Source organism: Corvus cornix, chromosome 6, assembly GCF_000738735.6.
Source record: "Corvus cornix cornix isolate S_Up_H32 chromosome 6, ASM73873v5, whole genome shotgun sequence".
Classification (NCBI taxonomy): Eukaryota; Metazoa; Chordata; class Aves; order Passeriformes; family Corvidae; genus Corvus; species Corvus cornix.
In genome coordinates this window covers 7758302-7772615 of record NC_046336.1, presented here as the reverse complement: position 1 = coordinate 7772615, position 14314 = coordinate 7758302, and the positions used below count along the sequence as shown (strand labels likewise).

General features: G+C 45.9%; 3 protein-coding genes across 5 annotated transcripts in view; 1 reads left to right on the top strand and 2 right to left on the bottom strand.

Annotated features, from left to right (window-relative positions):
- The window catches only part of ABLIM1 (actin binding LIM protein 1), a 193540-nt gene extending 193269 nt beyond the window's left edge, over positions 1 to 271 (bottom strand). The window contains exon 1 of the mRNA XM_039553585.1: positions 132 to 271. Coding sequence (XP_039409519.1) covers positions 132 to 144 — 13 coding nt within the window. The 5' untranslated portion in view covers positions 145 to 271. The remainder of the gene's footprint in view (positions 1 to 131) is intronic.
- Positions 272 to 9793: 9522 nt separating this feature from the next.
- Positions 9794 to 14246, bottom strand: LOC109146121 (translation initiation factor IF-2-like). Its single transcript, XM_039553588.1, has 3 exons — positions 13617 to 14246; positions 11954 to 12043; positions 9794 to 11543 (listed from the first exon to the last, which is right to left on the bottom strand). The coding sequence occupies exons 1-3, from the start codon at positions 14193 to 14195 to the stop codon at positions 11499 to 11501; spliced, it is 714 nt and encodes a 237-aa protein (XP_039409522.1). The 5' UTR covers positions 14196 to 14246; the 3' UTR covers positions 9794 to 11498.
- The window catches only part of FHIP2A (FHF complex subunit HOOK interacting protein 2A), a 38272-nt gene continuing 37446 nt past the window's right edge, over positions 13489 to 14314 (top strand). For 2 of the 3 annotated variants that reach the window (XM_039553587.1, XM_039553586.1), the window contains exon 1: positions 13489 to 13737. In XM_039553587.1, the coding sequence (XP_039409521.1) occupies positions 13693 to 13737 (45 nt within the window). In that variant the 5' untranslated portion in view covers positions 13489 to 13692. Of the gene's footprint in view, positions 13738 to 14180; positions 14250 to 14314 lie in introns of those variants that run through there. The other variant, XM_010408594.4, reaches the window with a different exon arrangement.

The window sequence follows — 14314 nt, the reverse complement described above, 5'->3', positions numbered from 1 at the left end:
TCGGCGCACTCTCGGGGTGCGGGGCACTGCAGCGAGGCCGGGCAGCAAGGTCAGCGCGGCTCCGCCGCCCGCGCCCCTGCCGCCCGCGGGGACGCGAGCCCGGCGCTGCCCCGGCGCGGCGGAGAACCCACCTCTGGCAGACATGGCTCAGGCTCGGGCTCGGCAGCCGCAGAACTACTGCTGCTGCTGCTGCTGCTGCTGCTGCTGCTTCTGCTGCTTCTGCTGCTGCGGCGGCAGCGCACGGCCCGCACCGCCCTGCGCCCTCCGCGCCGCGGCGGCCGATGCGGGGGGCGGCGGCCGATGCTGGGCCGGGCCGGGGCGGGCGGGTCCGCGCCGCCGCCGCGCTCCGTCCCTGCCCTGCCCTGCCCTGCCCTGCCCTGCTCTGCCCGCCGCGCTGCGGGGAAGTGCCGCGGGCGGCCCTGCGGGGCGGGAGCGCGGCTGTCTGCGCGGCGTGTGCGGGGTGTGTGTGCGGTGCGTGTGTGCGGGGCTGGGTGCGCGTGTGCCGGCGCGGAGCGGCTGCGGGGCGGGGCAGCGCCGGCGGAGCCACCGCGGCCGCAGCCGCTCCCGGGCGCGGTGACTGAGCGGGGAGCGGCGCCCGGCGGCGCTCGGGTGCGGCGGGGCGAGGAGCGCACGGCGGGGTGCGGGGCGCGGTGCCGCAGAGGGCGACAGTCGGGGACAGCCGCGCCGCCGGCAAAAGCCACGAACGCCAAGGAAAGCAGCGCGGCAGAGCCCCAGCTCCTTGGAGTGCTGGATAGGCGTGTCTGCTCCCGGAGTCACTGACAGCGCCGTGCGACAGCAGCTCTGCTCGTTCGGGACCTGGCGCTGAAGTCTGTGGCACAACTTGAAATTCACGCACCGGACAGCAAAGATATACCTGCATAACTGTATGTAAATTGTATATAAACACAGAATTTCTAGTAATGTTGTCTGCAGAGCGATCTTGGCGTTAACACACAGAAAAGAGCACTCAGCTTCCTCCTGGCGTCTTAATAAAAGTACTAGGTGATCAACTGCAACGTGCCAGAAAAACAAGATCAGTATCTGGTGGATACCTTTACCCGGGGCAGCCTGGCCTCCAGCCTGGTAAAGCCAAATATTCCCATGCCACACTAAAAGGAAAACCCCTACACCACCAGATTATTAGATGGTGGCAAGAGTTAAGCAAAGCAACAATCTAGTTTGTCAAGAATGACAGGTTAGAAGACCACATCAGAACAGTGCAGTTAAAACACTAGAGCAGACTTTTATCAATTTCAGAATGGGCAATTATGAACTAAAAAACAGAAAGCCCAATCTGTGATGTTCAGCAAGGAGCCAACATGCAAAGTAAATGACAGGAGAGACTGAATCACACTCCTCCACTCTGATCTACCATACACTATACATCTTCATACTAGCAAGAAGCCTACACAATTTTTCTATCAAAATAACCCACAATTACCAGAATGTTATCTAAGAGAGGTGGTAAAGATTGCATTATCATGCGGCCGCAGGTCAGGAATTGATGCCAGTAAGAGATGTATCAGCATTCCCCCTGCTGTCTGCAAGTTCAGCCCAGCCAGTGCCTCTGCTCTGTCAGATCCACCCTCTGGCACTGCTCACCTTCCCCCCTCATGCCAGACAACTAGGGAGGCATTTGTGTAGGGAAGCATGGAAGCAGCAGTAGGATGGACAGCACTCACATGCCCTCTCATCAGGTGATACAGGCACAAAAATTGAATTGGCACATCTGTTTGCCTGAATTTGTGCTCATGCTCACACACTGCAAAGACTTTTAGTCATATCCAGCTCTATTTGCCATGAATTACCCCAGTGTCCCCTACACTTCAAATCAATCATATTCCTTAAGTCGTTCTATTTTCTTGCCCCTTGCAAAAGTTTCTGAATCTGGCAGCAGGAATAAGATGAATATTAAGTTTTTCTTCTCTTTCTAAACTAAACGCCTTAGCTGGTGATCTGACATCCCTTGAAAAACAGCTCCTTTCCCTGCTTCTTTTCTGAAATTAGAGGAATTTTCCACTTGCAAACAACTCAAATTTTCTTTCTTGTCCAAAAGAGCCAAGGTTTTCCTCAGTCAATGTAGTATGACAGCATTTTGTATTTTTAATTAAGTCATTTCCTATGCACTTCCTTCAGTGAGTTTCTTACTAGCACTATCAGAGGTTCTCCTGTGTGGTACTTAATAGACGGCTTTAAAAGGAGGTTCGGGAACATGCAGAAATTAGCTTTTTAATTAAGAACTTCCTTTCTTTATACTGCTAGGAAGTAGGAAGGGAAAGGCATTTGTACCTTGGGATTCTATAGAACACAAGAAGTTTATTCCATTCATTGTGTAAACTCTCTGTGGCAGAGAAGTTCAACTGACATGTTGGCTGAAATGGGTCAGATACAGCACTCATTTATTAAAACAAGTTTTCTAGCTGGGTTTCTTGAGGAACTGAGGCTGATGGAGTTTTATTTTCCTGTCTGTCCCCTCCATCAAGTTGCCTCCAAGAATTTTCAGATTTGGATATGGAGAATTTCAATTCAGGTTGACTAAAAGGTATAATTCAGAACGAGTTCTACATCCCTACAAGTTTTGTAGTAATTAGCACTTTAAAAGAAAAATTAAAATAAAGGAGAAAAGCTGCAGTGGAGACAATTACCAGTTCTGGAGGCCACATCTTCATTAGCCACGAGTACCAGTCAGGCAACCTGCACGTGGACAGCTGAATCAGCTCCTGTAGTTGCTGTCTGAGATCCTGTCAGTATCCAGGGAATATGTGGAAGGAAGCTGAAGAGGGTGGAAAAGGAAAGTACAGAGAAGTGAGACACCATTATCATTATCATTATTTTACAGGTGGAGCTGAGTCAGAGAAGATGGAAGCCAATCCAAGGCTTGCTCACTCTCCTATGCACTCCCTCTTCTCTTTCAGTCCTAACCCACGTGCTCCTGCTTCCCTCACTGCAGCACTGGCTTGATCCTTAGGGAACTACTTTAGCTCATTAATTAACAAAGAGTTGCTCACTTTCTGTATCCAAATTCCCTACATTTGCTCTCTGAACCAAAGGCTCAGATAAACACTGGAACATGACTGAAGGCAAATGCAGAACTGCACAGCCAGGGAGGGTGAGGAACCATTAGAGGCAACAGAGATGATCCTTTCTAGCAGCAGCAGCTGTTGAGCTGTTTGATTGAGCCATTTCCTGACTCCTTTAGAAGTCCATTAAGGAGCAGTGATTGACATTGTTTTATTTCAGGCATCTACCTGAGGCTTCTGAATTAGTCAGCTGGCAAGTAGGATCCTACCTACCTCCTGCATTCTGTTATTGACTGTACAGACAGCCTAAGCTTCTAATTCACAGTGTTAAAAGATCCATTAAGGTAATTTTTTAAAGGTATTCATGCTTCAAGAGAGCCCTCATGATGTTTTAGAGATGCCCAAACATTAATATATATTACAAAACAAGAGGTGTTTCCAAGTCCTGTCTCAACGCCCTTGAGGACCTAAGTGCGTTCTCCAAGGTCACAGAGAAAACCTGTGTCAGAGCAAAGCATAGAACCTGCATCTTCAAAGAAAAGTATCCCAGATACTGAACTGTGTTCTCTGTGCAGCATACCTTGCTGTCACTTAGCCATTGTGTGAGTATAAAACAGAAAGTTCTCCTTTCATCACTTTTGAACCAGTATGTCTTGTATAAAGTAGTAGTATTTTTAAAAATAAGTATGATCCCATCAGTTGTATGTAAATCTATTTTTTTTCCATGAAAATCAAGATCGAATAACATAGGGAGTAATAAAAAAGGTAAAAGTCAGCATTGCATCTTTGTCTGATGCAGATAACTCATCAGTTAGAATATATCTGTTTCTGCACAATGCAGGATCTTTCCTCTTGAAAATCATTGTGAGAAAAATCAGAGTTTTTTTGGAACAACAGACAAATTCTTACAGAATAGGTTTCCAATAACAACTTCTGTGGGCAAGGATGGCCAGGATTGGCCTGAATAATGATGGAAACGATTGGATTTTTCTATAAATTTTCCCATATATTCCACCATAATTCCACTGGCTTGTTTTTTAGGGAAATCAGACCTATAGCAGTTATACTAGAAAGGAACAAAATCTAGAGCATTACTAAGCCTGATAATTTAATCAGAATTTTAATAAGCTCAGAATAAATAGTTTTCTCTGACATGAATGACAAGAAAGGAAGACAACTCTCTTACTTTCAATATAAGACTCTTACTAGAATTTGCAATTAGTCAGTAATGGACAAGATATTCAAATAAATACATGGTCTTTCACTGATTACACTGAGCTTCCAGGACAGTTCCCACTAATCTTTCTGGAGGAAAGTTCCCATTTATATATTTCAAAGGAGAACTAAGCTCCAAATTGCTCACACCAAATATTAACAGAAATCTTTACTTAATTTTTTTCCCACATATCCCACATATATATATATATATAAAGAGACTTAATTATAGAAAAAAAACCCCACAAAATATGCAAAAAGATAGAAAGTTCTCCTGAGTGAGACAAATCCCAGAGTCCTCTTTCTTGTTTCTTCTTATTCAGGTTTTCTTAAAAAATTTCTTTCTTCTGCATGTTATTCCACCCTCCATATTGTCTGTGGAATATGTACTTTTATGGCAAAAGTTACAATATTTAACTTATGCTATCCTGAGTCAGTCCTGACTACTGGACTTGAATAACCCAGAAAGTTTTACACAGATTATGTAAGATCATGCTATCACATAAATGCTATAGGTTTTATATGAGCCAGAAATACTGGCAATCCTGGCAAACTAAGGAAAAGCCTGTTAATACCTACTCTATATTGCTCTTCAATCAAAATGATCACTGTACCTGTAGGATCTTAGGACACAAGGGCCAAAATGCCAAATTCCTTTCTGAGAGTCACCTTTGGAAACATCATCTAAATGTTGGGCAGCATTTACTGCTGAAGAACTTCAGCATCACCCACATGTGTGAACCTTACCAGGAAGATCCCAACAAAGAGCTGAGAGTCAGAAACTTAATCAGGTTTTGCACCAGGTTCTCCCAAGGTCACATATGAACTATGTGTTGTCAATAAGAGCTGTGAACACAAGTCCATGGGAGGTAATGAGATGCATCCCAGAGTCCTGAGGGAATTGCCTGGTATAGTTGCCAGGCCACTCTCCATGATATTTGAAAGTCATAGAAGTCAAGTGAAGTCCCTGGTGACTGGAAAAAGGGAAAGGTTGCTCCAGTTTTTAAAAAGGCTAGAAATGAGGACCCTGGGAACCACTGAGCCATCAGCCTCACCTCTGTGCCTGGGAACAGATCCTCCCAGCAGCTCTGCTAAGGCACAAGGAGGACAGGGAGGTGATTTCAGAAAGACAACACGGCTTCACCAAGGGCAGGTCCTGCCTGACCAACCCAGTGGCTTTTTACAGTGGAGTACCTGCATCAGTGGCTGCCTTCAGGAGAGACAGAGACAACCCCACAAACTGCCTTTTTTGGTAATTATACTCTTTCCAGATCTGCATCAAGTAAAGCATTATCTCACTGTGTGCCCTGCTTTACCCTTTACCCTCAAGAACTTGCTGTGGCCAAACTGAATTAAATTATGCAGATGGAATTGGTTAAATGTGTAAGTGTTTTTACATAGAGTAACTCTTACATCATGTAAAACATGGCAGGCATTTCCTTGGTCAAAGTTCACTTTAGCAAAGATGTTTATGAATAACATGGCAAGAATAGCAAAGAATATTCTGAATAAGCTAGAGTCAAAATCTCTCCACACTGCTAAATACAGTCAAAGTTTGGTGAATCAGAAGGGAAAATACACCTGTGGTTGCAATTCCAATGAGCCAAACTCTGAAAAATGTATACATTACATTCTGCTGTGAACAACCAGGCTTGTGTGGGATAGAAAGTCTGGGGCCAAAAAAAATTATTATCTAAATCATCATGAAAATACCTCCATGTGTAATTTGATGTCTGATCATAAGATATCTCCCTGTACTCCTGGAATTCACACATCACTGTCTTAATTTCTCACAAGTTATTTTCTTTATACGTATTTTCTATCCTGAGCTCTGTATTGCAGGGCCCTCTGGCTGAGAAGGATAGAATTGGACAGGCCTCCCTTCAGAGCATATCAAGATCACTCCTTAATTAGCTGGTGGAGGCAATTTGATTTGAGAGCACGAAGTACTGGCTCCTTTTCAGGACCTGAATGCCTTTTTCCTTGTCATACTAAGTCAAGATATCAGCCCCTGGTACCTGACCTGGCACTGATCAGTTTTACAGCCAAGGCAAATGCCTGCACATAGACACACCCTCCTAGACAAAATCTCCTGGAAATTGTGCTGGCTGCTCCACAAGGGCTCAGGACATACTTGGGAAAGAACATGGGCCAACCAGCCAAAAGCACAGTCATGGCAACGATAAACTCAAATCCTGAAAGATTCCTGAAAACATTTGGATAAAAAAGGAGCATTTTTCTTTTCCTGTTGGTCTTGCTCAATATGTTCATATAAACAGGTTCTGGGTATTTTCTTTCTCTTGCCTATTGACGTATACCAATAAATCTATCTGTTATACATGTAATGTATTTAAAGCTCAGACCTAGATGAGTTTTCTCATGCAATATTTCTCTTCCAATATGTTACAAAAAAAACCAACAAACCAGAAGGTTTAATTCAGTCATGCTTTTTTTTTTTTTAGTTCACTTTTGAATCTGTTTGAGCTTAAAGCAGATTCCAATTCTCCACAACATTCAGTTGTTTATTCCACAGCAAGTCACACTGGTAGAGATGCCAGCAGATGACTGAATTCCCAAGTTAAGCACATCACTGGAGTGAAACACGGGGTCAGGCTGCCCTCTGCGGGCTGGGATCTGGATCTCGGACAAATTGTTTTGCAACACCTCACAGAAACTAATTAATGTGAGTACAGGATTTCTACATCTGAACACAGAATTTTGATTTATGATGTACACGTAATGCCAATATAGCAATTGCTCTCTGCTGCCTGGTTGCTGCTGCTGGAGAGGAAAAAGGAAATGCAGACTGCAGGTGTCTGATGCAGCAGTCAAGCACTCCAGGTACAAACAACAGCTCAATATACACCACCTGGGAATTCCTGGGAGACCCAGAGGATAACAGCTTCTGAACATAAAACCAGAGAAACTAAACGCTTGGAAATACTTCACTTGGCACATGAGCTGCCAGGCAGGAATCAAGTACAGCGTATTACAGCACCACCCCAAGATCTAATCTGGTACAGGTTCCTTTGTATTAGCTATATTGCAGACACAGGTCTGCTTACTTCAGCATTTCACAACATGAGGCCTGAATGTCAAACTAGTCCAAAGCAGCCTGAGGCGAGAGAACAGGGATGAGCAACAAAAATATTCCTACATGATGCTGGGTCTACTACAGACTTCATTTTCTTTGCTTATTGCCAGTAGTGCCTCCAGCTCAGTTCCTTAAAGGCCTCATCCAAGTACAGACACTCGTTCCTACAGGGCTGATGACTCAGAAAGAAATTACAAAGGATTAAGCTGTACATAATTTTTCTGGAAATGAGAGTTTGGCTCAGAGTATAGCTTCTGAACATGAAATTCTAACAGGAAGTGTTCCGGTGCTCCCCCACCCACAGGTAAAATAATGCGATGGTGACATTCACGGTCACTCTCTCCTCTGTGGGAACCACAGGAGAATTCAGCTAGTTGTCAAGAAGGGCCGGTCTTTAAATACAGGACCCGTCTTAAATTCATTGGGGTTTAGTTGTTGTAAAGATGACGCAAATATCACGTGGGATGCGACAGCCACAGGGGTTAGTTAGTGTTTTTGTAAACTCAAACCAGTCCTGTAGCCTCAAATAACATCATTTGAGAGCCAAGCAGAACAAGTGAACTGCTAAGATGATGGGCTGCCAGGTGCCAAAGCTTTTACAAGCCAAGTAATACGCAGCACTTAAGCCCAGAGGTAACATTACTCGCTGGCATACCAATTCCTTCCATACGGGATACACAGGGATATTTTTCCCCAAAAATCCCGCGAGGGATTCGCTCTGAATCCTCCTGCTGCGTGTCCCAGAGGTGAGGCCAGGTCGGCTGCGCCCTCTGCTGTCGAGAGCTGGAACTGGCGGGAGGCAGTGGCCTCTTCCCGGTGTAACCCATGGAGAACATCGCTGGAATTCTCTCATGCAACTCCATGGATTGTGAACGCTGGAGCGCGTTGTGGCACTACAGTTTGGGCCTGCCTAGATAATTGTGCTATCAATAATTTAAAATTAATCATGAAGCCACTACCGAGTGCCTTGCGTCATAAATATTTTAGACACTTGCTTCAAAATTATGATGTTTTACAATGCCAAAATTTAATGTCAGGCTCCACGAGATATTTCAATTATACCGCAAGACAAAGATATATGAATTTAAAGTCTGACAAAAACCTACTTTTAATTATGAATTAATGAGAAAGAGAGCTCTGCTGAAAGCTTCTATACTTGCACGGTAGTAATGTGCCTGAATTAATTTGCATAACTCATATGGACTATCAAGATCAGCTTTTGCTTATGATTAAACAGATTATCTGATGACATTTTAGGGATCAACAGATTATAGTCCTTAATCCAAAGATGTAAGTAACAATGAAATCTTATTATGCATTAGGAAACAAACAATGCAGTCAGAGCTGATCTGAAAATGACTCAGAAATCTCTTAGTAGGGTCAAGGCTAAGCACCTAAATTGTCCCCAGAAACACACACAGATTCTGGTTTCCAGACTTCCCGCTCTGCAAGTACTCAGACGAAAGATTGAGGGAACCAGTTTATATCAGGTAGACCACTCAATTTTTTTCCCAGTATTTTAGGGCAAAATCCAGTTTTATGTTTATTTATACCACATTCAGACCCTTGCATTCATTACAGTTGCAATATACCACAAACCCAGTAGTTTATCTTTAATCTCCTTCTTCAGCTTCCACTACCACAAGAAAAATATCCTCGTGCTCCTGCCAGCCTGCAGACTGCAGTGAAGTTGGCTAAGCTCTAACTGATCACATCTGAGTGTATTTTATCTGCTTTCAATAATTTATGTTATGCTCGCACTTGCAGATACTGGCAGAACATCCATATATTTACTTATAGAGGAAAGACTGGATTTTGGTGCTTTCAGTGGAATAGAAATATTTGAGGAAAACATTATGTGATTGGAAAAGAAATGTCTGATTTCACTGACAACATGTACTTCTGACTTCCTCGTGGTCTCCTTTACAAGCCATTACATAAGGCAAAGCAGGGTGGTACAGAGAGTGTAATTGAAGCACAAACAAGGAGCAGCTGCTGGGCATGCAATATTTGCCCAGTGTTGTGTCCTCCAAAGTAGCAATGAGTGCTGGTGTCAGGAGACTCTTGCAGATGTGACAGGTAAGCAGGCAGACAATAGATGAACGACTGGGAAGTTTGTAACCCAGCAGAAGACAAATTAATGTCTCCACAGAAGAAGCAGATGTGCAGATGCGGAACAGAATGCACAGGCCAGGAAATGCCTGAAAATGGGATTTATGAAATACTGCATGAGCTGATTACATGGAGCTGCTAGCGAATCAGCAAGGAGGGAGGTGATGTACACAGCTGAGAGCACAGAACCAGAAAGTTCCTGACAGAAAATTATTTCAATTCCACTGCATGCTCTTCAGTATGCAATGCACAGCATGCTTGCTTTCTGTAATAAAGCCCACCATCAGAAAGGTTATGAAGATGATGTTAAATATCTCCTTAGCCCTCCTCAAAAGCAGAGATCATGCTGAGCTGCTAAAACTTCATTCTTTATTTCATCCAAGTAGTCACTGCAAACATAGATGTCAATCTGATTATTGTAAACACAACAAAATCCTGCACAGAATATCAACAGATATTGGGCATAGCTCTAACAGGAAAATTTAATCCTAGGGTAAAAAAATTCCCCAAATCTTCAGGCTCTCTGAAGCAAAAGTCCAGACTGCAGGAACTTCTTCTGTAATGTAGACAAATGCATCCATTAGACACTGGCATGGTGCCATCAATCCAAATAGCAGAGAGATTTTCAGATGGAAAGGCCAGCACATTATCTCACTGTCACATACCATCTAAATTGATTTAATCTAGACAATTTCATTAATTTGTGAGAAAGAAGAGAGTTCCCAAAAGCTCTATCAATTAGAATGGTCTCATTTTCACACTTTCACTTCTCACATTCATGCAAAACACTAACTCACTGCACGTACTACTCCAAAAAAAGAACTACCTTGCCAAAAAAAAAAAAAACAACCCCAACCCCAAGCCAGTAGAACTGTGCTCTCAAGGGTCCTAAAATAGGTAGTAATACTTGTGTTTATTTCAGTGGAAACAACATCAAGCATGAGCAGGTGAAGATGTATTGTTGCACATGACATGACATTGGTAGCCCATCCGTAACTGCATCATCTCCAATTGAATCATTCCTAATGAGAACAAGAAGTATCCAAACAAAATGTAACCTTAGCTGAGTTCTTCTGCACTGACACTGGTGAAACAATTTTTCCATTAGTTTCCACTGATTTGCATTACTACTGGTTTGTCAGTATTTATCCAGTATTCCCAGCAGTGAGAAATCCATACATACGGTTGAGAAATTGGAGACTACTTTAAAAGAACATTAAAAAAATATATCTACAATTTGCAAGACATATAAGCACCAAAGACTGGATTCTGCGCTATGGCTACAAATTCAAGCCCAATCTATTGGCTGGTAAATGCAGGGCTATATGCAGACACTCAATTTGTTTAATAAGCTTAGGAATAATCATTTACATGTAATATTTTCTTTTTTTTTCCTTTACTGCAAGGCATTTCACATTGAGAAGTCCTAATAAGGAGTCACTTTACAACCAAAATCTTAATTTCAACCACAATGAACTGTTCTGTTTAAATAATAATGCGTTTATATACATCAGTCACTCTTAGAATAATAAGAAGCCCTCAAGCATTACAAAAGCTTTACCTCACCATCTGTGATTCTGTGATTTATGACTTCATAAATTGTTAAGTACAATTAGGAATACTCTCATGGTTATAAAACTGTCTCCTTTTATATCTTCATGATATCTTGCTGTTTCTTTATTCATTCTGCTGCTCAGAGATCGGAAAGCCCAAGCACACTCAAAAGACATTTTTGCAGGAAAAAGCAGATTGCAAAAGCATCTTAAATGACCACATTCTCTTAGAAACAGATAGGCAGACACCTTCCAAATGCAGCACCTGTCCAGTTAATAATCACCTGAACACAGAGATGTTTCATCATGTGACTACCCACATAGAAAATTTACATTTCCTAGGAACATCTATAGAATATGACTTGACAAGAAGAGAATAAGAAAATTTTTTAAAACCCCGACATAATTGTCTTTTAAATTGATATTGACATATCTGGATTTTCGGATTTTGAGAAGGAAATAGCTCTGCTCCTTAGCAACTGCAACAAAGGTGTCCACATACAACTAGTATTTACTTCCACCAGGTACTTGGTCTGTAGCTCTCCATGCCTGCAAAGCACAGGGGTAGTAACAGCAATCAGTACAGCAGAATCATTACTAAGACTTCATCACAGCATCAAGTCATAGTCAGACTTCCCAGATGACACAATTTAAAGAACAGCAATTAAATAGTAGTTTTGTCCTGTCTTTTGATTCATCTCTCTCTGCTTGCTCCTAAATATATGAGGAAGCTGGCGTTCATTCACCTCCAAAAATTAATGTGGAAACTTTTCTTGATTTAGTACTAAAGATTCTCCTCCCTTTCCCATACTGGTCTGTCACCTCCTCAGCATTTCACTCTGCTACCCAGTACCAAAGCAATCCTGTTCTCCTACTTCAATTTCCCAGTGTCCAAACATTTTCCAAAACATCATAATCCTTGCCAGCTACATCTATAACTTCTGCTCACCCCACTTTACCTCTGCTTTTCCTGTGGCACTGTAAAATGGGAGGGATGATCTTTTTCTCTGACGTATTTGATTCGGAGGTGAAATAAAGCCCTCTTCTCTCTGTGTGGGAAAAAAACAACAAACAAACAGTGAAATGGGCAATGTGCACATTGCCACAAGTCATCTCAACTGTAGTACCCTGCAAGAACCAAGCCACGCACGCCACCAGCCTCTCACCCAGCAACAACAAGATAGGATCATTTAAGGTAGGAAAAGACCTCCAAGACTGCCAAGTCCGACCTTTGACCTAATGCCACCATGCCCAGTAAACCATATCACAAAGTGTCATATCAACTCGTTTTTTGAACACTTTCAGGAATGGTGATTCCACCACTTGCCACTGACTTTCTGAGCTCATCACCCTTACACTGCTTTGTGAAGAGTTATTTCCTTGAGGATGTCATTGGCCCTGTGGATGATGACAGACCCAAAATGTCTCAGCAGAAAGCAAGCTGGGCTTTTTGCCATACATGCCAGGGCTGCTCCATATTCATGCTATGCTGGCAGGAGGGTGGAGGCAGTTGTCTCCCCACCCTCACGATTCTGAGGGACCCCAGAGACCTTTGTGGGAGCCTGATGGCAGCCTCTGGGCACAGGGACTGTGGAGGTGGGCACCCCTTCCCCTTGCCTGAGACAGTCTATGCCCAGGTGGGCAAGAAGGCCAATGGCATCCTGGCCTATCTCAGGAATAATGTGGCCAGCAGGACCAGGCAAGTGACTGTCCTTCTGTACTGAGTATTAGTGAGGCCACACCTTGAGTGCTGGGCCCCTCAATTCAGGAAGGACATTGAGGTGCTGGAATAAATCCAGGGAAGGGCAAAGAAACTGGGGAAGGGTCTGGAGCACATGTCCTGTGAGGAGTGGCTGAGGGCATGGGGGCTGTTTAGCCTGGAGAAAAGGAGGCTCATGGAAGACCTTATCATTCTCTGTAACTCCCTGGCAGAAGGTTGTGGCCATGTGGGGGTCAGGCTCTGCTCCCAGGCAACCAGCAACAGAAGAGGACATAGTTTTAAGCTGTGCCAGGGAAGTTTGGGTTGGTCATTAGGAAGAATTTCTTCACACGGAAAGTGATTGGACATTGAAATAGACTGCCCAGGGAGGTGGTGGAGTCACCATTCCTGGAGGTGTTTAAGGGAAAAACTGGACATGGCACTCAGTGCCATGGTCTGGTTGACATGGTGGTGTTCGGTCGTAGGTTGTACTCGATGATCTCAGAGTTCTTTTCCAACCTAAGTGATTCTGTGACTGTTATTCACTTCTCTGCCCGGGAGGTGCCCGCAGAAGCGGGGGGTGGCTCGGGGCACAGCACTGGCGCGCTCGCAGCCCGGCAGTGTCGCGCCCTGCCCGTGTCCCGCCCCGCCTGCACCTTGGGGCCGGTACCAGAGGCCCGACCGGCCGGGAACGCGGCGCTCCCGGCTGGCAGCGCCCGGGGCCGGGCGGAGCGGAGCGGGGCGGGCAGAGCTGGGCCCAGCTGCGTGCGGGGGTGGCGGCCCCTGCAGGACACCCGGAGCCTCGGCAGCCGCCGCCGCGCGCCCGGCGGTGTCAGTGCCACGGTGTCCGCCGGGGAGCGAGAGGCAGCGCCGGCGCCCGCCCGCCCGATCCCAGCGGCCAGGCCCCCGCATGCAGCCCTCACCCTGGAGCGGCGGCGGCGGCGGATCGAGGAGCTCTCGAGGTCCTCCCGGCAGCGGCTGCTGCAGTCGCGGGACAGGATGTTCTCCAAGTTCACCTCCATCCTGCAGCACGCCGTGGAGGCGGTAAGGCCGCCGGTGGGCCCGGCCACTCCGCGCCGGGGATGCGATCCGGGCCTAGCGCCGAGCGCGGGGCGGGGGCTCGGATCGGGCCCGGCGCCCCTTCCCCTCTGCCCCCCGGGGCTGCTGCCGGCGGGCCCCGCAGGGCGCGCACCCGCTCCCGGCTCGGCCCTGCCGCGGGCTGGGAAGGCGGAGGCCGAGCTGCCCGGGCGGGCCCCGCAGGGAGCACGGGAAGGGAACGAATCGCCCCAGCGCCGCCGTGGAGGCTCGGGGGTGCCGGGGGAGGAGGGAGCGGCTGCAGCCCGGGCGGCCCCGGCACAGCCTCCGGCTGTCACCGCCGGGCGCTGCCGGCCCCGGTGCCCCGCGCCGGGCCTGAGGGGTAGCCCCGGCCCGGCCCTCACCCGGCTGTTACAGCGAGACAAACAATAAAGGAGGAGAATCAGGAAACTCCACAGGATTTCCATCTCGTCCTGACCAGCAGACAATAGTCGCCGTCTCCGGTGCTTCTGCGGGATGTTGTCAGTTCCAAAGCGACGTTTTCCATCCCTGGTTTATTTTGTGATTGTGTGGGGTGGTGAGGTTG